This window comes from Thalia democratica, chromosome 5 (genome assembly GCF_965202585.1).
Source record: "Thalia democratica chromosome 5, ktThaDemo2.hap1.1, whole genome shotgun sequence".
NCBI classification, from domain to species: Eukaryota; Metazoa; Chordata; class Thaliacea; order Salpida; family Salpidae; genus Thalia; species Thalia democratica.
In genome coordinates, this window is record NC_139169.1 from 47,390,464 (window position 1) to 47,416,681 (window position 26,218).

Below are 26,218 nucleotides of genomic sequence, written 5' to 3' on the forward strand. Positions count from 1 at the left end.
TTTCCAAAGTTCAACTTTTCCGCGGAACCCCTTATTTTAATATTACATAAAATGTTTAATTAAATAAATGTTCTTTTATGAATTTCGAAAGGCTTTGCGGAACCCCTGAGAGGCGTCGCGGAACCCTAGGGTTCCGCGGAACCCCATTTCAGAAGCACTGCTCTATATGACTCACGATACGAAAGTATTTATGATTTAATGTTGGAATATTGATGAAATAATACCTGAGTATACCTTTTTACCTAACCTCAATTAAAGTATTTTTGGTTGTTTGATGTTTTAAAAATGATCATTAATATAATTTTCTAACATGTTATTGATTTTTATACAAGCAAAACCAGTTTTTTATTGCATAAGATAAAAGTCATACGGCTTAGCGTAAGTATAAAAAGGTATTCAACAAATGTTTAAAGGCTAATAATGATCTCTGCGATTCAATATAATAAAATCTTTTTTGAAACGGTTTTATACATGTTGTATACTTTTCTAAAAGTTAACAGTATTATTTTTTAAGTTTGAAATAGAACAAACTTTTTTGTTTCAGAATTACGTTTAGACTATTTAAACTATGTACTTTTAAAATTAAATAAACTTTTTTTTTAGTTATCTTATTAATTCTTATCAATATTTGAACTATAATTTAAAAATAAGATCTAAAATTGTTATTCAACTACTTCAAATAGCTTTTATTATTGGGGTGATTTTTATTCTAACTACTAAAATTTATATATAAATTAAGTTTACTTTAAGAAGAATAATTTTAGCTATACTTAAAATGATAAAAAACTCTATCAGAGGTCGACAAACTACGGCCCGCGATGCAGTCTCCTCAAAAAAAAAAAAAAGTCAAAACCCTTAATTCAGTATTCAATTTAATTCATATTTTGTTTACATTATGAGTATATATATATTGTTAAAATTTTAGTTTAAAGAAGTAATTACTACAGTTGTTCTTAATAACTGCTTCCCGCGGGATACTTTTTTAAATTTGACGTGATCCGCAAGCAAGTTTTTCCAGAAAACTTGGCCCGTTTACTAAAAAAACTGCCGGCTCTTGCTAAAGAAAAACAAATTTTGATAGAAAAAGTTTAGTTTCTGACATTGTGTCTTATATGCTCTCGTTAAGCTGATATAGTTAATAATTAAAAAATACTTTTTTTATTTACGTTTTTTCGGCTTTACTGAAATATTTTTTTATTGGTTTATTATTATTTAGTATTAAAGCATATATCTATAGTAATTAAGTAGACAAGATTCATAAACCGAAAACCAAACTCAAATCTGTCCACGATACAGTCAATGTTCATTTGTGATTTTTACACGGCATTTTGTATATAGAATAATCGAGTGATCCTTTAAAAAATATTTTGACAAGGAGAGAAGAATTCTTGAAAACGTTATGAACTTGATTGTGCAATGAAACTTTTATATTTGTTTTAAAGACTTTAAATTACCGTATACAAAATTTAAGTACAAATAATAAACATTTAAAATTTAGTTTATGATTAATTTTTTTAAGGATCATGGTAAAAAAAGTATCTAGCAATTTACTAGTATTACTAGTGTAAAATATAATGTTACTTATTTTTATATCATTACAGTTAGTTAGTTCCGTTAACAGAGAATTAAAAAAACAATCTTGTGGTGAAATCTAACGTCAGTTCTTATAAAACTTCTTCAAAGTGTTAGAAAACAGTTTCATAGTAAAACTCAATAGTGATTTTCTATACAGTTTTGTCAAACCTTATTTTTTTTATGGTAGTCTTCACTATATACCATAAAGTTTGATAAGGTTATAAAAAAGTGTTTTAGAAATAATATGGCGTAGTAAGTTATCCTAGAGGTCTAAACAAGCAAAGCCCGCCAGAAAATCAAAAACAAATTATTTGTTGAACACGAAAAAGAAGTCTAAGGTCAAAAACTTTGTCAAAAATGCTGAATTTTAGAAAGACTTTTAGTCATCGATTTACACATCACTTTTTTATTTTATAAATCTTGAGCTAAATAAAGAAAGAAAAAAATATTTTATCATTAAAGTCTTGTAGTTTTAAAATAACAAAAAATAAAAATATACACTAATTAGAGTTAACAGAATATGAATTTAACTCAGTATAACTTACCACGAAAACTAAATGATAAAAAAAAGGTTTAGGTTAACAAACTCATGTCTATTCTAATGTTTAAAGTTTTAAAATAGTTAAAGTACTTAAGATTAATTTATATATGTTTCTATAGTTTATATTCTATACTTTTTAGATTTGGACTGTTAAAAGTTTGTAAGTGCAAATATATATTTATACGTATTGATTTAAATATATGAAGATTAACCATGAAAAGAACAAAATAAAAAATACATTAACACTTTTACTAAAAAAAAACTTTTTGTAAAAATAAAAAAAAAGTTTAGTTAATTTTATTTTTATATTAAACAGTAGTAACTTTAGTTTAAAATTCAGCTAGTCAAATCTTTTTGAAAATATTTATATCAAGTACTAAGTAAGTAAACGTAATTGAAAGAAATATTAATTAACTTAATGAAAATTTACTAATAGTCTTAATGTAATAAAAATATAATTGAAAATGCTAAAATCTTTATTGAACTAAGTAATTATACCTAATTAATATACTCAGTAAAGACTACTTAGAATAAAGTAGTTATCAGAATAATCCTATACAGTTTACATGTATTATCCTAATTTTAAACTATTTATACTTTATATATTCAATAATTGTTTTAGTAAGAAATCCTTTAGATTAACCCGGTACCTTTTAAAATGGTCTTGGTTATTTAAGTCATTTGGAAATTTTGTTTTCTATCCTGATAAGCTAGTGATATAATGAAATGTTATGTATGCAAACGCTTGATTAGATTGACGATATTTCGCTTCCTATAAAAATGAAGAGCTTTAATACATGTCGTCATTTTAATCAAGCTTTTGTGCACAAAAAAAACTTTGAAATATAAATTATGAAGTTATAAAATAAAATATTCAAAGCGTATAATCTTCTAGGATAGCGATGAATTTGATACTATCAAAATTCCTTAAAAAAATACTTCTTGATGATAGACTGTTGAAGTTTTCTAGTGAAAAACTATAAACTTAAGGACTTTTAAAATTATTGAAGTAATTTTCAGGTCAGACTCTTTTTTAGAGTCATTGACGTCTAAATAAATGTTAGTTATAGGTGATCTGATATTTTTGGCATCAACAGCAAAAAATTCTTAAAAATCATTAAATTATTTTAGCACACAAAATGAATTTTGAAAAAGCCTACATGATTAGTTTAAACTTCGAATTTTAAGCTGCCGTATTTCATCTCATCTTATATCTGTATTCAAAATGTTAGTTTACGCAGTACTTTTTAAGTTATGCTGCTTTCGTGAGGTAATTTTTTTTTTCGTTGAATTATTATTTTTTGTACCGTTTGAAGCTTAAAACGAATATAAAAGATTATTGTTGTTTTATTTTTTTTCAACTATTCTAAGCTTCTAGTTTTTTAAATGATAATGTCAATTTGAAGGTCAAGTTTAACATATTTAAAAAAACTAGGTACTTTATTCTTTGTAATATTTTTCGTTTAGTTTATGTTGATTTAATTATAGAAAACAAGCTTTTCATCAAGAATAAGTAAGGTATCGTAGTTTCTATACAGAACTAAAAATAAACTTACAGCTTATGATTTTATTTTTGCTATAAACATGTACACATGTTTTTTTTTATTTTTTATAAAACTAACTTTAAAGTTATTTTTAAATCTTTTGTTTAACTATTAATGTTTTAAATTTAACTAAAACTCTTAAAACTAAGTATACACATTAAAATATTACTGTTACAGATAAGAAAATTTACAAATATAAAACAAGAAAATATACTAATTAAAATGGATATCTTTGAAAATGCCTGAGTTAAATTTTTTGTTTACTTATAAAAACAAAATTATTGTTGACACTTAAACTAATAAAGTTTAATTTCAATAAAGTACATTTTTAAGAGTTTCGTACAGTTCAAATTCAATATTTATGAAGGGGCTATATTTCAAAAACAATAAAAAAAAGCAGAAAGGTTTAGTTAATAAAGATTATGATTTTGATAATTCAGAACTATTAGAATTTTAAATTTTAGAAATTGAAACCTCGTACAACTATTTTAAATAGTTATATTTAAAATTGCTCTATATTTTTAAGTACTGTACTGATACTATTTTAAAATAATTAAAATGTTATGACGTTTTTTAAAGTTTTTAGTAAATATCTTTAGTAGAAAATAAAAATTGTAAATTCCTTCAGTCTCCTTTTCAGCCTTCTAACAAATTGTTTTTTACTTGCTGATGAAAGAGAACCAATTACTGCAGTCATCAGTTAGTTTTCCAATACGTCTATTGCAAAATTTAAGCTCTTATATAAAATAATTGTAATTAAAACTATAATTTCACTAACAAGGAAAAAACAATTTTAAATATTAAAAGTAATAAAGATACAGTTGATTGGTCTTTACGGATTTTTAAACAACTCTACTTAAACTTCGGTATCAATTTTAATTGAAAGAGCTAAAATAAAATTTCAGAATAACTTTATCTAAGCATTTTAAACTAAAGTTTTAAATTAAGGAATTTGTACAGAGCATTTAAAAAAAATAAAAAAAGACAATAGTTTTTTCTGTTGCTAAAAACTTGACCATCAAAAATAAAAGACGTAACAATAATCATGATGCAATAAAACTGACTTCCGTTTGTGAGAAGTTCATGTTAACACAACTACACTGTTTTCATGGTATGACTACAGTTATTGCTACAAAATATTTTTACGTCATTACTAATTATAAATAACATTAACAAATTGCTATTAGTTATAACTTTTTTGCTCGGTCTTGTTATTATAAAATATAAGTTATTAACTTTTAAATAGCAGTAATAGCTTAAAAGTACATTTTGTTTACTATAACCAATATTTTAGTTTAGTTTTTTTTTAACAGTTTTTGTTCTCATCTACAAAAAAAAATATTAGTAAAACGACGTTAGCTTTCTTAAAAAGTTATTCTGATTAAAAAGTTGTAGTAATCGTTATTTGGAGAAGAAAAAACACAGTTGTAATGACTTTTAAAACATTACTACTGCTGTTACTTTTTATAAGAAGTTTCAACTACATTAAAGCTGAAAGAGAAAAAGTCGATCCTGCTCACTATACTAATCTAAGTTAGTCAACTACAAATAATAGTTCTTTAAATATTGAAACTGGTTAAAGTGAAAAATGTTAAACAAAGTTATCATTTTGTATATTTATTACGATTAAGTGTTTATTAGTTTATTTTGAATTTAAATTACTACTAAGATTTAAAAATTTATACTATAAATATGATTTTGTAGTTTAGTTGATTTATTACAAGTTGTTAAACGCTATGAAATGATCACATAAATAAAATAATCAGCAAAACTGGGTGTTTGCTATGTATAGAGTTAAAATTATGGTACCGTCGTGTTTAAAAATTATGTTTAGTTGAAGTTATTTTATCTTTTAGCATTAGTAAACTATTATACTTATTTAAACAACAGGTATATTACACTAAAATGAATATTAAATGAGATTAAAAAAAACCATAACAGGTAACAAGTAAATATCAGAATAAGATTAAAACAAAAACAAAATACGACTATAATAGATAAAATCTTCAAACCACATTAAGCAATGTACTTGAATTTGTACAGCCAGTTCAGCCAGTTCAGACTTAAGATTTTGAATTCAGTAATATTTTATGCCGTAGATGCGGTCTCCAATCTTTCTAAAATGCAGAGAGATAATATTTTGCATGGTTAAGCTTGGCCTGTTTTGTACAATAGCTCGCGTTTTTCTATTTTTCAAGTCAACGTTATCACTTTTGATTAAAAAAAAATATATACTTCATTAATTTATTATCAACAAAAGGAATTACAGCTAAATATTTTTTGTACAAAAATCCTTACTTTTAGTAAATTGACTCTGATAATAAAATGTAATATTAAGAGCTAGTTGTATTACTTAAACTTTGTACTATTAGCTGTATTTGTAAAATAAGTTGCATGACAGCTTGAGTTTAACAAAATTAAATAAGAGCAATTGCCATTTGCTTCGAGTATTCTTGACAATCGAAACTTTGCATAGAGTTGAACTAAAATTTTATTTAAAATATTTAAATAAGTAAATCACAAAAAAAAAATCATAAAAAAAACTTTTTAGTATGATGCAAACTTTTCATAAATTTAGGCTAAAAAATAAATTATGTGTACAAACTAACTGTTTTTCAAAAGGTAAACAGTCTATATAAGCAACTATATATTTTTGTTAGTTTTTAACTTATAGAGAAACGTCGTTACGTGAAGAGAATACTTGTGTACAAAAGACAGTAATTTTTAGGACCTTGCTTGTCTCTAGGTATTTAGGAGTTAATGCTTTTTACGTCATATCTAACATATAGAAGTATTATAGCTCAGTTTTGACTAACTACAACGAGAAATAGTTCTGATAAAAAAACAAATCGTTATTAATTACTATTGCTTTAATTTCTAGATACAATTATTGAAAAAAATGTATCTTTAAACAAGTTTTAAAACTTTTTTTTACAAACTAACTAACTTCCAATTTTACACTAAAACATTAAAGAAGTAAATTTTTTATTCAGCTCTGGAAGATCCATGTGACCTGGCTGAATTTAATCGCGTTGAACTTAAAGAGTGTGAAGGTATATCTTTTAATCTAACACCAAAAGAATGTATAAATAAAAAGTGTTGCTTTTTTGGAGGAAAATGTTTCCAAAAACCAAGTAAATTATATCAAGCAGTTTTTATGATTTACTTAGGATGTTTATTAAGACTTAATAAGTTGTCTAAGTCTAAATAATTGTCCTGGACATGACATTAAACTGTATCCTGGTGTATGACTCGATAACCGAAAGGTTTTTTCGTAAACCAGGTCCTTAGACCAAACTTTTGAGCGCTTATTTTCGTTTAATAAGCAAAAATAAATACTTAGTAAAGACCTTTTTTTAATAAAAACAACTTGTTTTAAATTTCAGCTTGTTTTGAAAAAAAAGGATTCTAATTTTTTACAAAATAGTTTACAGATAAATTATTTAAGTTGTAAAATTAATCCTAATTTTTTAGTTTATTTATTTTACATCTTTTAAGTTCAGTTTATTTATACGTAAAATAAAAGTTTACCATATGTTAATTTATATGTGCCTTTTTAAAAATAAAACTATATCATAAAACAAATTACCTATAAATAGCTAACATTTAACAAAATAGATAACAGGTTTTAGTAGAATTTCTTATTAAATTTATTTGAAAAATAATAGTTAAATTTAAATTGTACTTTTTTAAAGGAAGAAATTTTTTTTTTAAATACAGTTTGTATAATTTTTAATTAATTTAGTTGAAAATATAGTTGTTTTCAACAGTAAAATGTTTTATGGATGTCAGAAGCGAAAAATGTTACCAAAACACGCCCCCGCCAAATACTTTTAAATGGATTCCAGGCTATTCAGCTCACGGAACCCATTGCTGGAGTCCTCATTTAGCCCATTTTAGCAAAAAGAAAAAAGACAAATTTGGGGTTGTTGACTTTAAAGGAATACCAATTTCAAACGACAATAATGGAGGACGCTGTACTCAAGAATATACCATTAAAATTACTAAAACAAAAAAAGGTCTGGATTAAATATTTAGTATGAAGACCAAAACTCAACAAAAATTTATAACCTGGTTATTCAGATTCATATTTATTTTAGGTTCCAGTACATCACATCGATTAATTTTTAATGTAAATAGAAAAATACTTTAAGAAATTAAAACTATTAAGTACTACCAATAAGTGTATTTAGAGTGTTATAAATTTCATATACTATGTGAGTTCGTTAGGTTAATTTAACGTAAAAAAATAATTATGTCTGACAAAAGGTATTGCTACATAAAAAAAAGCTAAGTATTATTAAATAACGGTGTAGTACTAAGTATAAGAGGTATATTACTTAATTTCAAAAACCTAATAAGAAAAATGTTTAACAATGTTTCTTTAAAATATTGTTGTAGTAGAAAATATTTTTTTTGTAAATTAAAGAAATATATAAATACTTTGTAAAGAAATAAATAATAGACATTAAATAGATAACTATATTTTGTCTTTGATATTAAATTTTAACACAAAGTTTTAGACTCTTCATTTAAATTAAATACTTAAGTTTAGACAGTATCAAAAACGGAACCAAAATTTATAATTGAATTGCGATATGTTTTTGTCAAATTAGTATAAATTTAATACCTATTAGATTAGAAAAACTTACAAAAGTGTAAAAAAATACATGGGAAAAACTTTCATTGTTTTTTAAAGAAAACATTTTGTTTTAAATCTGTAAAATTCCAATACTTTTATACAAAGAATAAAAGTTATAACCTTTAAATACATAAATTAAAGAAACATTTAAGTGTAGTTCGCTTTTGTTTGAATTGTGCAAATATAGAATAAGGAAAACTCATGGTACCTTTTTATTTATAAACTGCTAAAAAAGAACTAAATTTAATTTGAGCAGATACACTATTTTCTATTATAAAGTATATAAAGTCTTTAAGTTTTATAAAATACTGCTCTAGACGTTTATGAAACTTTACTTAGTTAAATAATGTTTGAAAAATGTGATGCAGATTACTTATAATCCAAAGATATTAATAAAACAAACAAAATGTTGCTTTTCTATAAACATAGAAGTGAAGGTAACAAAATATAATTATTAACAAAACACATTTAACTACTTAATTGTTTATAAAACTATATTTAAATTAAAACCTGAGTAAAGTTTAAGCCATTTGCTAAACATTAATCTATTAAAATAAAACGATAGTAATTCGTACATATATGATTTACTATAATTAAGGTCAATGCAGCATATCTTGTCTTAATTGTTCTGAACAAAATGAACGAACATCGAAATGGGCTGTTGCGGATGACGGAGTTTTGTATAATGACAGAATTTGTCACAGCAAAAACCACCAGTTTTACTTCAACGCTCCACTTAACAAGCCTATAAAGTATTGCATGTGCAAAATTGATTGCTGGCTAGTTTATCCAAGTAAGTCAATTAAAACGTTTCTCTAAAATTGTATTTTCATAGGCACAGTTAAAATGGTTCTTTAAATTGTATAGCTTTCAAAAGGTTTTGAGAAATTAAAAAAACATGCTTAAGATGTAAAGTTTATTTTTAAATCTTACGGAAAATAAAATATAGCCGACTCAAAAATATTAAAACCATTAAATGCTAAAGTACGATTTGTACTTTTTTTTGTAAGTCTTTTAAACTTTTTTAAATGTCTATTCTGTGTTTTTTTAAAGTAATTATACTAGTGTAACAAAATAAAAACACTTTTGTTTTAACTTAGTTTTTGTGTTTTGAATTACCTAAAGCTTGATAAAAAGCCACAAAAAACAATTGCAGAAGCAAAACAAGTCTCAGCTGAAATGCAACAATATCTTAAAACAACTAAATCAGAAATTTTACAAACTTTTAACGAAACAACTTTCAATAAAAGAGTTCAAATAGTTAACCCAAATGAGCTAAAAGAAATGGTGTCTGCACTAGATAGTATTTCAAAAGTTATTGATTTTAGTCATATTAAAAATAGTCATAGTTTATAAATATTTTTCTTTATAAGTTTTTGTAAGTATTCGTAGACAGAAGTACAATTTTTTTTTTCTTACATGATGCATAAAAAAAATTAAGTGAAGGCATATCAGAATACTTTGATAAAGAAACTTGCAAATTTTTACGTGTTTATTCTATTTTCTGTAAATGTTAATCTTGACATATTTAAAACCGATTATTACAAACTATGGAAAAGAATTGAAGTTATTTATTTTTAATTTTTTGAAACAGTTATCAACAAAGATATCTGCATATGATACGGGAATTATAGTAGAAAATATTAAAAAGGTTGTCGATTATGATATTGCAACTTATTATGACAAAACCGAAGCTGACAAACTTATTCAGGTTAAAGCTATGAACACGTTTATAGATATTTATAGTTATATTCAAAATAAACTTTATTACTTAAGCTTTCTAATTTACTTTATAATTCAAAGAAGCTATATGAATTATAAAAAAAGTGAACTTGTATTAAAATAGTAGTATTCTCAAAAGTATCTAATTCTTAATAAAAAGTGTTGGTTTTTATTAAACAATAGAAGCTAAAAATTTCGATGAAAAGAAAAATACTTATCAGTAAACTTTTTATGTTCTATTATCTTGTAAGCTGAAGGAATCTGTTTTAAACTAAAGCTTTAAAAGGTATAATCTGTTTTAAAGTATTTGCCTTTATCCTCATCAGAAAAACATTAAATTGATAATGCAAATTTAAATTAAAACTCATTTTCTTATAAAAAAGTGCTATATTTCAATAGGTTTCATAAACATTTTGTTTTTTTACAGGAAACGGTTGGTTTCACTAACAGTTTACTTGAAAATTCATTAATGCTGAATACAAATAATAAAAAAGGTAGCTTATGTTTAGACTTACTAAACTTAATGAATAACTTATCTATGAAAATGTTCTAACAGATAAAGTACATAGTTTAAGAAATAGGCGAAGTTTAGATAAGGCAGATGATTCATATAAACTAAAAATGAAACTATTTAATAGCTTCGAAAATATAACTCACAAAATTGCAACACAAATAAAGGAAAAAATAAAAGACATAGGTTAGTTGTTATTTCACCAACCACTAAAAATGTTTTATTTTCTAACTTTTTTCTATAAAATTAAGGGTACGAGTCGACCATACAACAACAATCAATAGACTTTCGGATAAAAATTTTAAACTCAAGAAGTATACGAAAGACTACTTTAACTACACATATACCTGAGTACTTGAACAACAACAAAACAAAAGAAAAAGCTAAATTCATAAGTCTTCCTATTGACCAAATAGATGGTATTTGTTATAGTTTATATGAAAATACTATTGTTCTGTAACTCAAATGCTTTTTCAAAATGTTTTATTCACTTAAAAGTTATAATAGTTTAAGTATAACTTTGATAAGATTATTTAAATACAACACAGAGGCAGACAGTGTATCAGCAATGAGTGTTTTTTATCGCCAGCCAACAGATATAAAAGTTAAAAAAGAAATTGTACGTGCAAGCAACTTCCTGTCAATGCAAATTCAAGCTACAAAAAACGGAAAATCAGAAAGAGTGTCTGTTCCTGTTGAATTTACTTTGAGTAACAACCTAAAAGAAAAACACCCACTCACCTGTGGTTTTCTTGTTGAAAACAAACAAAGGTAAGTAACACATATGTATTTAAAACTTGTAAGTTTAACTAAATTAAATGTTGTTCAAACTCATGAAGCTACTTTTCAGTTAAAAAAATAAGTTAATTATTACTTACCTCTTGATACAATATATATTAGCTAAACACTTGAAATGTACTAATTACATACTGTATAAGTACCTTATTTTGTTTTATATTCAACGTTTTTTGTGCATTAGAAAAGAATTTTATTAATGCACTAGAAACGAACAAATAAAAACTAAATGACATTCTTTAATGCAAAAAAAAAAATTAGAAGTAAACAAACTATTATTATAAACAAAAAAAAAAAGACTTTTAAGTGATAATAAAACACACACTTAAAATGAAAAAATCCACTAAATTAGTATACCTTTTTTAGTTATTAGTAATTTTTAATTATGAAAAATAATTGTTTTGATTTATTTTATGATCTTAAAATTAGTTCACTTATATTTAATGTAAAACTTTTTACTACTTTATAATTAAGTAAAAAGTACTTTTTTTATCTCAAGTTTCAATAACATAATTTCAAAATAAAAACTGCCAAGCTATCAAAAATCACTCCATCGTTTTCTTTTTACTATTTATTGCCTAATTAGGTTTCAAAAACCCAAAAGAATGCAATATTGCCAACTACTAGAAACCATAGTATAACCTAACTTTTATAATTACCGAGCCGTTAAGTGATTTAAATAGTTGCAGAAACTCTTTCATACATTATTATACTGCTATAACTTTAAATGAAAAAATATTCAAATTTTTTTTTCAACTTTGAATTTAATTTTCACATCATTATTCTAAGCGAAACTTGGAGTGAAAAAGGATGTAGTGTTATAAAATCATCTGTAGATAATACGACATGCAGTTGTAATCATACTACACATTTTGCTTTGCTAATGAAGTTTTCTGGTTCAAAAGTTAGTAATTAAATGTTTATGCTAAACTAAGTTTTTCGATTAGTTTTATTAATAAACTAATAAATTTTATTTATTTAACGCAAACTTTTTTTATTAAATATTTTGATTATGATTTAACTAGAATAAAAAAGATCTTTTTAACGAAGCTATTAACAACAGAAGTTAATATTTACTGTTCAAGAGCTTTTAAGCTCAAGAACTCGCTACTTCTTTTCTTCAAACTTGCTTGGTTGTTTAGTTTATATCAACTATATGTAAAGTACTTAAATTTAACTCTATCTAGATCAGGGTTTCCCAAAGTGGGCCATGACAGATACTCAGGGGGCAATGAGTAGTAAAGGAGCCACAGGGGGGGCCATGAGGCCATAACTTGAAACTTACACTAGATATTCTTGAGTTGCAGATAAAGAGAAAAAAAAAGGTCTTATGTGTATTTTATGGTCGTTCAGAAACTTACACTAGATATTCTTGAGTTGCAGATGAAGAGCAAAAATAAGAAAAAAAAATGTCTTATGTGTATAGTTTATGAGTAACCTATATGTTGAAGGGGGCCATTGCTTTTTCAAACTCTTCAAAGAGGGCCATTTGCAAAAAAGTTTGGGAAACCCTAATTTAGATAAATATACTAAAACTATAATTACAATCAAATAATCAATCAAGGTATTTATTTGATATTTTTCTTGTTTTAAAACAATAAATAATTTTGTGTATTTTTCGTACTAAAGTATTACACTATTTTCATTTAAAAAAATGTATAACTCTAAACTAAATGTAAACTTCTTAATTTTTAGCTCAAAGATGAAAGGTTTCTAGAAATTTTATCTCATTCACTTGGAGCTATTTCTAGTCTGTTATTAGTCGCAACGCTAACAGTTTTCATCAGATACCGTCAGAAGCTACTTAGAGACAGGATGCTTATTCATTTTCATCTAATACTTGCCCTTCTAGGTGGATATATTTCAATTACACTTGCCTCTTTTGCCATTACCTCTCAACCGGTAATCAAATTATGTGTTATAACATCCATCGACTTTTCTATTTAATTTTTTTTTTTAGGAAATAACTTTAATTCAAACAAATTCTACTTTGAGAAAGTTTATTTAAGATAAATTATTATAAAAACGAAAACATAATTACTGGATAACATTAAGAATTATAAACATACTTTTATTTAAACTGACATAAAAAAAAATATTACTAAGAAATTTTATAGGTCTACTTGTCAAATTACTGCATTGTGTTTGCATTTTTGACACATACATTCTACTTATCTGTTTTCTTTTGGTCTTTAATTGAAGGTCTTTATCTTTTTTACAAAGTTGATTTAGTTTTCCAAAAAAACTTCCTAGACCGGCTAGTTAAGTTATCACCGATATTAGGATGGTTCGTACCAGTTTTGATAGCTGGAACTTCTTTAGTTGTGTCTGGATTAAAAGTGGAGACAGCAATAGTTGAAGCAGAAGTAAGCTAGTTTTGTTCTTCTTTAAAAAAACTAAACATAACAAAAAACAACAACATTAAGATTATAACCAGCGCATTCTTCTCTTTCATTTATTTATGTGTTGTGTATATTGTTTCAGACACATTTTGGACAAAAACCATTCAAAAAATTTGCGCTCGGTTATGTTAACCCGAAAACGTGTTTTCTTAATGTTTCAAATGGTGTTATTTGGACATTTCTTGGGCCTGTGCTTCTAGTAACTTTTGTAAGTAAAAACATAACTTATTTTTATTTCACTTAATTATGATATCAGTTGCTAAAACATTTTTTAAACATTTATTTTCATAAACATACTATAAACAAATTACTTGAAAATAATTAAAAAAACTATATAAGTAATAGAATTACTCGAGTAAAGTAAGTTGTTTGTGATAAGTAAATAATTTTTTTAAACTTACTTGCAGACCAACTGTATTCTAGTAATTAAGGTGGCAGTAATTATTTATCGTTCTACTACCAATTCATTTGGTCGAAGGAATAGTGACACTGAAAGCAATGCAGCAGCCGTTAGGTTTTTACAAGTATAAAAACTGTTAAAGTATCATTATTTAAATTCACAAAAATAACAACAGCTCTGTAATGTTTTAAAGTTCAGAATTCATTAGAAATAGAAACTAAATTGTTTTTTTTCTTCAATTGTAAAGGCTTCGTTTCAAAACTTATAAAAGTGGGAACGGGTCAAACATGCACGAAACATTTTTGCACATAGGGACACTTTTGCACAAAGACTTTTATGCACGAAGGGACATTATTGCACAAAGACACTTTTGCACAAAGGGTTTTTTTTTTTCATAAGGGGTCACTTTTGCTTGGAAGGTCATTTTAAACGAGAATAAAAAAAAATTGTAAAACATAAACAGAAAAAAATATTAATTTATAAAAAAACAGAAAAGAAAGTTACCGACTGAGGGTAAAGGTTAGAGGTAACAGTGATAGTAAAAAAAAAAGATAAACTATAAAATAACAAATACAATTTAAAAAAAATAAAAATAAAATAAAACAAAAAAAAAAGACACAGACCTAGGGTAAGGGTTAGGGGTTAAAATGATAGAAAAAAAAACAGCTAATAAAATTTATTGATCAAAAAAATAAACGATAAATTGAAAAATAATAACAAATAAAATATTAAAAGACAAAACAAGAAATTTACCGACCGAGGGTAAGGGTTATGGGTAATAGTGATCGTAAAAAAAATAACAAATAAAAAATTAATTTTTTTTCAATACGTACAAAAGTGTCTTCGTGCAAAAATATCCACTGTGCAAAAGTGACCCTTCGACCCAAGGTGTCTTAGTGCAAAAGTGTCTTCGTGCATATTTGACCCTTTTGTGCAAAATTATCCCTTTGTACATACTAGACACTTACCATATAAAAGTAAAAAGTGTTATTAGTGGAATGTAATCGAGTAGATTGCTGATAATGTCTTATTAGCTTAGATAGTTTTCAATTTATCTAATAGTACATACCAGTGGCGTGTTTTGACTTGTTTCCTGTTATAAAAGTTTTACGTTATAAAAGAGCAATAGAAAATGGTTTTCTTTCGAAATAGTGTACTTAAATTTCATAACTGTCTTATAACTTTTTGCTATCAAATTGTTTTCACACTATAACGTTTTAAAGTAAGTTTTTTTTTTTTTTTTTGCAAAATTAACGTAGCATTATAATTTTTTTTTGTAAAACAGAAAGTATAACACACAAAAAGTTAAATAATTATTTCAGGAGCACATTTGAAAAAGAAATCTTTTTATTCAAAGTTAGCCAATCAATAGTGTTTTAAAAAACTATTATCGAATGATTTTACACTTTTAAGTGTTTTATTTTAAACTATTAAACCATTGACCAATTCTCGTTTTTTTTTGTTTTCGAAACATTAGAAAAAACTTAGTTTTATATTTTTATTTATTGAATTGAATTTATTGAATTGAACCTGAACTTTTAATTTTTAAAAAAATATTTTTGAGACTTTTTAATGATATCTAGTTTTAAATTAAATCGCTTGTTTAAGAGGCAAGATTAAATTTAATGCCTGTCGCCAGCACTTAATAGTAAAACAATATCTAAATTAAGTTAAAAATTATATCATACAGTAATAAAACACTTATACTTTAGAAAATCAGTAAAAGGAGCAATGTTCCTGATGCCGATTTTAAGCATTCCTTGGATTATAGGGCTTCTCTACGATCTTTACGAGGGAAGCGTAGAAGGAGACATTAGTAGTGAAGTACGGGAAGTTCTTGGTATCACAGGAGCATATTTACAGGTTTAATTAGTTTTAATAACCTACTTTGATATTATTGATTTGTTAAACATAAGAACTAAAAATTATTCAATAAACTATAATCTTGTAAAAATAGGTTGATATAGAAGCTGAGACAAAAATTACGAAAAGTTTCACATCAGCTATTGTACTACTTTGTTATTCTTTTTATAACAACACTAAACTTTGTTACAATTGTAACTTTTAATATGTTCTAAACAAAGTAGTTAAGAACTACAAATCTAGTACTTTTTGTGATTTTAAAAATTATATGCGTAAAAATATTCCAAAAATAACAAAGCTTATGAGGTGTCACATGACCACAATCGTAAATTTAATTTCAAAATCCCTTCAAAAACAAAATAAACACAAAGTATTTGCCGATAAAAGTTTACAGAAAAACTGCTGTAACTTTTTAACTTGACATTTTTTTTTTTCAAATTAAAAATAAAATTTAATTCACAATATACGGAACAGCATAAAATAATTGTGACTTTATGTGTACTCTATCGCATTCTTCATTAACAAAGATTTTTTTTGTTAATTTGAAGCATCATCATAACTATATATAAGACTCAAGTATTGAATAAGTTTTTAATTTATTAATTAAATGCACAAATGAAAATGATTTTACTATAACAAATAAAATCAATTTCAAATCAATTACTTATAGGAAACATTTGAAACAACACATTGTATAACTAGTACAATTTGTTTAAATCTTTGACCCAACCTTTTATATAATTTGATAACTGAAACAAAAGTGAATTTTTTCGTTTATTTTAATTTAAATTATTAAAATAACGTAACAAAAGGATACCCATGCTAAACTAAATTTATACTTTTCACTCATGTTAAAATAAGAAGTGATAAAAATAAGTGTTTACTATTTGAATGTATTTAATTTTATAATGTGATATGATACTATACCAAATTGAATGTTTTATAAATCAAAATTCAAAAAAAGATAAACTTTAAAAATTTCATTAGAAACAGATATTTCATAAACCAAGAGTAATTTCAACATATATATATAGGTAAAAAGATTAGTCTTTAAAACAAAACTCTTATAAAATCCTTATTGTTTAACTTTAAGAACCATTAATCCGACTAAAACTAAATATGAAACACAAATCAAAAAAAAAAATCAAAAATATTTTTGACTAAAAAAGATTTAATAAGTGTTTTAATTTTTTTGTTATACCTACGCTCTCTTCTCAATTTAATGCTACTAATCTAAACAAATCAAGAGGGTACTTTTTATATGAAATTATTTTATTCAAGTTTTACAAATTTATCGGGGATATTTACATCGTTTGACTTAATTTAAGCACATTTTTATTATGAAGCTAATTCTAGTTATAATAGCTAGCCGTTTAAGTGTTTTCTGTAAAATATAACAAAAATGTATTTTCTATTGACGATATCTTAATTATACTTTAACCTTTACTTAATTTTATTAATTTAAAGTTTAATAAACAGGTTATATTTGCTGGTGTGCAAGGAATTCTAATTTTCTTTTTCTATTGCTTGTATAACTCTGAAGTTAAAATGGCTCACAAGTTAGAAAATAGAAGAAAAAGATCTGTAGCTCAAGTGAAAACTTTTCCCATAGCTTTAAAATTAGTTTTTTTTTTAAAGTATTGTTACAACAAAAAGAAATCTAAATATTTATTACAAAAATATTACAACTTTACAACCTAAAAACGTCTAAAAATTAACTAGTGACGAACAAAAATTGTAAAAAATGTCAAACTTATATTTATGTTTAATTCAAATCATGTTTTCAAAAGAAGGCGATAACGCCAGTATCTTGATAAAAATAACTGATAAGTAACCTACTTATAATTTATAATAAAATTATTCAACGAAGAGCCAGCATTATTTATAAAACTGCTGCTTAAAATAAATTATTTTATTGGTAATAGATTCAAAAACAACTTATATTAGTTTTTAACAAGCATTTAAAATAGAACTTTAGCACCGATCGGTAAAACATGAATAAGTTAAAAAAACAAGACAATTAAAATACCATTTAGGGTATGAAATCGTCTTTTAGAAGCACTAGAACAACAACGGGTAGAAAGTTGTCTACAATATTTCCTTGGAAAACTATTAGTCGATCCGAGTCTACATTGTCTGGAAAGTTAGAATACCTTACTTTTATCATAAATTCAATTTAATCTTATACTAAAGTCATACGATTATTTATTCACATTAAAGTTACTACTTAGTATTGAGTATTTGTAGACTAAGAACTAATGTTTTTTTGTATACAATACTAGTCAATTTTAAAAATCGTTTTTGTTTCATAACAATAAGAGTTATTAAAAAAAATTTTTAAACTTTAGTTATTTTCTTTAAACTTGAAGTCTTCTATTTAACTTTCAACTTTTTAATACCTATTATATACATTTCTTAATTAAAAAAGTTAACAACTTAAATTATATTAAAGTATTTTTAAAACAATTTATTTGTTTTTTTTTTTTTTTTTTTAGTTAGTATCTGACTTAAATCAATAATTTAGATCAATTGATTTATCAACTTTGGGAAGAAGAAGAACGAATATGGAAATGCAAAACAATCAACATAACACAAACGCGTTTTTAGGCAGACTTCCTATAACTACCTTTAGTCAGCAAAATAAAACTTGTAACTACTCTCCTGGACATACACTTCCAAAAAAGAAATTTTTTACTCAAAGTAGAATGTCAACATTAAAAAGATAAAACCCAGAATCATAGTAATGTAATTTTTTGTAGTTAGTCTAAATTTAAGCTTCGATATTAAAATTATATAATTTAAACTAGAGTAAAAGTGGTTAAAAAGTCGTACTTGTGTAGTTAGTTTAAACAAATTAACATTATTCAATGTTTTTTAACTTTTTTAAAACCATTTCACAAGTAAAATTGTTACTCTACCAATTTTTCATAAAAATAAATTCAAAATTAATTAAAACTTTTCTTAGTTTAACTGCCTTAACCTTTTGCACAATATATCTTTAAAAAAAATCATTTCGTTTGATACTAGTGATTGGGTGTAGAACTTTAAAACTAATTAATTTAACTAAAATGGTTTGTTTTATTACCACTATTTATATATTCTTTAAATTTTAATAACACATCGATATCAATATATATAAAAAATAAGTTATTTATCCAGTGTAAATTTTTCACTACTTGAGTTTTATATTCACAGTGAAAGTCGATTCTTTGCATACTTTGATCACTTTAAAAATGCTACTCTAGTTATAAACAAGCAAGCAATTAATAATTTAACCTAAATTAAAAACCAAACAACTTAAGTAATAATAGAACATACAACCAAAGTACTAAAAACTGAAAGAAACTTTTTTGTACTAAACTGTTATGAATAATGACGATAAAAAAGTGTATAACAGTTTAAATACTTAACGTAATTATTATGCATGTTTTTAATAAATTTGGTAACACAATTGAATAAAACTAAAAATTTTAGATTAAGAAAATATAGGTTTTAGTTTAAAAGGTTAATTTATGAAACTATTTAGTAAGAAATTTTTTTATGTGACAATCATTGCTTTAGATCTTGTAGGTTTTTGCTATAATTGCTTAGTTAAAAAAATATTTATTTTTTCAAAAATATCAACAATTCTTTAACTAAAAGCAAACCCATAAAGTTTAACAAAAAAAAATGTTTAGAAAATTAAAAGATTTTATTTAAAAAAACCTAACTGAATTTTATTGATTATATATTTTTACGTTACTTTTTTTGTTATTTGTTTACTTTACATTTGACTTTAACTTTTATAATTTTACTCTAATTAACTTGAAAGTTTGCCAAAAAATTAGCTTTCTAATACATTAAAATCTGATTAGTTGAAATTTCATTGTATTATTTTGAATTGAAATGATTCAGGCACAATAACTTCAAAGTGTTTTATAAATAATTTTTGCTTAAGTACGTAAAAAAAACTGGTTATGATTCTTTTGGTTTTTTGTAATAAATGATGTGTTTAAAAACTGTATACAATAAATATTTTTCTGGTAGTGCAGTGTTTGCATTATTTTTTTAAGTTATGCTTTTATTTATTATTAAATTGACACCTACTAACTTACTTTACTTTATTTTATTGGAAAAATATTAAGTAAGATGAAGTAGTAGAGTAGACAGATCAAGCTTTTTTTAATATTGGGTAATTGTATTAAACTATTTATCTAGAGTTATTTGAATTTTTAAAATATCTTTCATCAGTAATAAAAAGTTAAACTGTTTTTGTACTACAAAAGATAGGTGTATAAGATATAGCTTCTTTAACAGTATAATAAGTATGTCACAGAAGGTTTATATCACCATTCATCTAGCAAATAACTTTACATTAAAGATCAACCGGATCCGGATTTAATTAAGTAAAAAAAAGTGTTAAGTTACGCTTTCAAATAGTTTTTATCATTATTTATTACCGAGAAAACTAGGAAATAACTTTTCTAGTCGCCGGTGAAGATTATCAGAAAATCATTTTTCGTGTCACAAATATAATAAATAAAATCTTACTAGACCACTTATTGTTTGAGAAACGTACTTTTTATACTTTTAAAATCTCTAAAGGTAGGATTTCGCAAAAATAAATATTTTATAAGTTTACTTTGAACGGAACTAAAATTTATAGCCTATTTGAAAAGTTAAAAAAAAAAGCTAAATATTAGTTGTTTTACACAGGTTTTTTACCAGCTAAAAAGTTCGTCGCACGCCAGAGGCTTCTGCTTGGTGGGCCAGGTCCAGCCCGCAAGCCGTACGTAGTGAATCCCTAACTTATATTTGATTTTTAGCTTATAATTAAACAAAAAAAGTAAAATTTATTCTATTAAATTTAAACATGTTTTTATAGAACATAGGTTTACAATACTACCTGTAAAGTACATAAGCAAAAAGTTTCAGTATCGGTATGTCATGTAATGAAAAAACAAAAGTTACTAGATATAATCAATGAACAGGCTTTTTATTTGACACAAAAAGTTAAACATATGCTAATAAAAATGTTAGAAACTAATCATAGGGTTTTTCATTAAATTTCATTTTAAGTTTTACAGCAACTAAAAAATACTTATTAAATTTGTAAACCTCAAGTCTATAATAAATGTAATTTGTAAAAATACTAGGAATTTGGATATGTTAATGCTTACTCCTTTCAAATTGAAGGGGTTCGGATTTTTTAAAATCAAGATCTGACCGGATCCTGATAGTTTTTAAAATTAGGATTTGGCCGTATCCGCAAAGTTGCCCGGTCTTGGAACCGGTAGATAACTACTTTATACTTTTAAAGACCATAATGTATAGTTGAACTAAACTAGCTATTAATATTTTAGTTAAAAGAGATTAATTCTGTTTTGAGTAATTAAAATAACGCATTAAACAACTAAATTATACATTTTAACAAACCTAGGTATTATTTAATAAAATATCTATACGGTTTTTTCTTATAGTACAATTTTTAATTATCTAAGATTTCTTAAAAAAAAAGTTTCTTTTTTTGAAAAAAACAAAAACAAAAATTATTTAGAAAAAAATCTTTAAACATATCAGTTAAATAATTTATAAAATAAAATGTTAAAGGTAAAATGACAAGCATAGTTTTACTTTATTATTTAAATTTATTACTTCAGCTGCTAATTAATAGGCTGACTTTTGTAGGCTACAAGCCAGATCTGATAAAAATTATTTTGCGAGCCGACGTATATTTGTAAAGGTGTTTAATAAAACAAAGTACCTGATTTAAAGTTTAACTTAAAGTAAAAAAATTCATTAAACTAATTAAAAAATTTAATTGCTCTCGCGAAAAGAGCTATATCGGTCAGACTTAGAGGCACTTAACAATCAGGATAAAAGAACATCTACCAGCTTGTGTGCTGAAATTCATTGAAAAAGAACCTGAAATTAAGACAACAGCAACAAAAAACGCAGCCAAAATATCTTCAGTTGCACAACATCTAATAAATAATAGAGGTTGTGCCAGGAAATATGACACATCCAGATTTAGAATAATCCATCATTGCAATAGTGTATTTGATCTCTCGAAGTTGGAGGCTATCTCCATATTTTTAGAGAAACCATAACTGTGCAAACAAAAGGAATTCGACTACAAAGTGTCTTTATTTAGTTAAATTATCCTTTTTTTTCCGTTGCTACTATCTGAGTTTAATTATATATTACTTTACACTGATCATTTATTGCGCTAACTACTTTGTTAGTTTTAACTTTTTATGTTTTTAGTTAAAAAACTATTCATAATTTTAAATTTGTTCTACTGTCAGGTTCTAGCGAAAAGTAGTGAAATACGTATAAAACTATCACAGAAAAACTTGGAAGAGTGTTTTTTATAGCTTTTATGAATTTAAATTTTTAATTTCTAAATTTCTGTTAAACACTGTTAATATACTTTATATTTACTGAGGAATATATGAAGTAGAAAAATATCTCATATACGAAACAGCTGTATAGAACTGTTGTTTATATTATAAATAGACAAATATTTAACTCCAATATAATTTGTCGGGTATTATAGACCAAAAATTTTCAATAAACTAACAACACATATATACTTATATATTAAAAATTTTAAGTTCTGGTCGACAGTGCTCGACAAATTGAATCGGAGCTAAATATTTATTCGATTACATAAAACACAATAGTTTATACGACCGTTTCGTATATGGGAAATATAGCCTCATATACTCATCAGTAAGCTAAAGTTTATTTACAATGTTAAACAGAAATTTATAATTTGAAAATTTTATAATTATTTGACGTAGCGATGATAAATTTATTATTATTATGACGTAACCACAATGAAGGTTTTTGTATGATCTTTTAACGGTGCAGAAATCTGCGATTTAATAGGGTTATTTTTATTGAACAAATCAAAAAAAGTAAGATTTTTATAGATAATGAATTCGGATTATATAGAGATGACGGACTTGGGATATTAAGAAGAAAATCACCGAGATTAGCTGAAAACACTGCTAAATATTTAATTATATTATTTATACAAAACGGCTTTTAAATAACAATAGAATCCGGATTATTCCAAACATATTTTCTATATGTGTCCTTAAACATATTAAACTCAAGTTACCAACCCTACAACAAACCAATCTCATCAATTTTTTACATAAACAACAACTCCAATCACCCCCACAAATACTAAAACAACTACCCGAAACAATAAACGGAAGACTAATAAAAGTATCAAACAATAAAGAATCTTTTAACAATGTAAAAAGTGAATACAAAAAAGCATTAATTTCAGCCAATTACAAAGATACCTTAAAATACGATAATACCACTTTATCAAAACGATATAAAAGACAAGAAGAGGAGATATAATACTTTTCAACCTACCATTTAGTCTAAATGTAAGTTCTAAAATAGGCAAACAGTTTTTAAATCTGATTACCACATCCTTTAATGAAAACTATCCATATAATAAAATATTCATCCGCAGCACAATTAAAATATCATACAGTTGTACAAGTAATTTCAGAAGCAAAATAATAGCACACAACAATAAAAAAACATTAATACAAACGATAAAAGCACCACAAAAGATAAACTTTGCAATTGCCGCAAAGAACCTTGCCCTTTAAACAACCAATGTCTAGTTTCAAACATGTTATATAGAGAAACAATAACATCAAATAAAACAACGAAACAGTACTTAGGATCCACAGAAAATACTTTCATACAAAGATCTAGAAACCACAAATCATTATTAAACAATATTAACAAAAGACATACAACAGAACTGGCAAAGTACATTTGGAATTTAAAAGATTGTAGCAATAACGAATAAAGCTCTATCAAATATGGTTAAAAATACTTTACTACTAATACTAATTAATATTGCACAATAAAAGGTATCGATTAATCCAATAAATCATACTTCAATATCACTACTGACTAGTGGTTTTTCTACAATCTCTTTATACCTAAATACTTTGACTTTTTCCTAACCACTCACCTAGAATTAAACTGTAGACCAGTTTCTATTCTTGGCTAAGTTTCTATTTTTGACTGGGCGTCTAGTGAAATGTTATCTAAACGTTGACTCAGTATGGGTTATGTAAAAGCTTGTAAACTGGTTTAAAGTGCTTATACCCATCATTAAGAATACTTGTTATTAGTACATTGTTAAAACATCACTACAATTTATTTTATATACTAATGATATAGCAACAGAGGTTGATATTTTCCGTAACGTAAATTTATTTGCAGAACATGTGAAAAGTTTTGATGAGTCAAATAATGCTGTACAATTATTTTTAGAAACTTAAACTTGAACCATCAGACCAATTACCTATATAAAACCGTTACATATCATCAAAAACTAAAAATAGTAGAGTTATAAAGTTTTTTATGATATAAAGTTAATAGAAATTTTTCAGTTTCCGTGCGAAATAAGCTAGAATTTTGTACTACAATTTGCTCCCTCTATCTAAGCAAGGTTTTAAAAAATTTGAGTCAAAAGAAATAAATTTCAAATGTTTTGTATGTAATTGTAGCAGTATACCTAATATACTAGATTGCGAAATACTGACAAAGCTTTGTTTCACTTCTTTTAAATATAGAAGACGGAACTTAAATTTATAACTTTTTTTAAGTTTATAAACTTTGTACAATTTTGTTGTTAACCTTTTTTTTTAATTTGTGTTAAAAAGGAGCTATATATCAAGAGAAAACAATAGGAAAGTAGCATGCACACATAAATTTTACATTGTTTTGTGACTGAATTGTCCAAGAAGTTTCATACATTGCCTTTCTAATAATAGTAATTAAACGTTTTTTAGTATATTTGAATTTTTTTAGGTCTATACTTAACACTACTAAATTTTATTCAGTTTTTTAATTATACTAATATTTAAACAGTTAACGTAGAAAAATCTTTAAACGAACTAAATATTTTTTAAATTTCTACTTCTTACAAATATTTATCTATTTTAGAGTAAATTGCTCTTTTTAAAAAAGTTTACGTTTGTATATTTAACTTTTATTTCTATGCTTAATTGATAAGATAAACTACGTTAAATAAGAATTTCTATTATAGACTGTACATTTATGCGCATATATTATTAGTAAACTTTTGTCATTTTATTTTTGCTTCGTCGTTTGTTTAAGTGGATCTTGCTTTGATGCCTGGATCCAAAGTTGCCGATGAACAGTAATACCAGCAATGTTTAACAATTAAATCAAAAAAGATAGTTTTTATTAGTAAAATTATACTACTGACTAGAGTTTTACTTGAAAGTTATTAAAACTTTTTTTTTCTAAAATAAGCTGATAAAAAAGTAAAACTTATCGAGCTCAAATTAGTTTTCCTTAAGAATTTTTATGTTTACATTGCTTTCATAAGACTAAATAAAATAGTTTATCAATATTAACTGAACTTGCTTTTTAATACATTTTGAGCTGTCATAGTTTGTGTTGACTAAAAATACCATATTTATTTATAATATAAATATGAGAAAGGAAAGTTCGAAAATTTTTGAATAACATAACCTTATAAAAAACGTTTAATAAAATACATAAGTTAAAAAGTAAGCTAAAAACCTTTTTTAACTTGATAGTACTGTATCAAAACAAACACTTAATCTTTTCAGTTAGTTTTAATGCATATTGCTTTAATAAGTTACTTTAGATTTTACATGACATTCGTTATAACGTAAAACATAAAAGTCAAAACCTTAGTTGAGATATAAAGCTTACGAAATATTTTAAAAGCAGTTACTAAAATATTTTGTTAAATAAGTTTTTTTATAAAGCAAATTAATTAAATAAAATAAAACATTTTGAGTTATTTATATTTATTAAATTTTAATAAAATTAACATTTTAACTTAAATTTATTTACTTAAATTTATTAAAGTAGTATACGGTAAATGTAAGTTTATAGTTTTTCTTACAATAGGTTATTTTAAGTATTAGTAGTCAACGCCTTTCTAAAACATTTATCAAAACATTTTTAGAATTTGGTTTCACTTTTATTTTTACTTGATTAGACTAGCGATTAAAACAGCGTAAAGCAGATTAATAACCATAAACGTGACGATTTGGTTTATTATTTAACCATTTTTTGATAACAAGTTTTAAAATAAAAGAAACACACTTACCCTTTGTTTTAAACTAGTATCTTTCCTAAAATAAAAATGTTCTTTTAAGACTTGCTTCGAATAGAAAAAAAGTTCTCAACAAAAA

The 26,218-nt window shown here is 24.8% G+C and overlaps 1 protein-coding gene across 2 annotated transcripts; it reads left to right on the plus strand.

Moving 5' to 3' along the window:
• The first annotated feature begins 5,043 nt into the window (after positions 1-5,043).
• LOC145835833 (uncharacterized) lies at positions 5,044-19,064 on the plus strand. Of its 2 annotated transcripts, none has more exons than XM_082943565.1 (19): positions 5,044-5,193; positions 6,654-6,794; positions 7,431-7,679; positions 8,901-9,095; positions 9,459-9,616; positions 9,897-10,013; positions 10,452-10,518; positions 10,581-10,721; positions 10,787-10,954; positions 11,084-11,306; positions 12,120-12,234; positions 13,026-13,232; positions 13,448-13,696; positions 13,815-13,940; positions 14,140-14,246; positions 15,845-15,995; positions 17,475-17,588; positions 18,032-18,138; positions 18,520-19,064. In XM_082943565.1, exons 1-19 carry the CDS (start codon positions 5,091-5,093, stop codon positions 18,719-18,721), a joined length of 2,940 nt encoding a protein of 979 aa, XP_082799691.1. In that variant the 5' UTR covers positions 5,044-5,090; the 3' UTR covers positions 18,722-19,064. The 2 variants fall into 2 exon arrangements, with proteins under 2 accessions (XP_082799691.1, XP_082799692.1); XM_082943566.1 differs by lacking the exon at positions 5,044-5,193 and adding an exon at positions 6,297-6,406.
• The last annotated feature ends 7,154 nt before the right edge of the window (positions 19,065-26,218 follow it).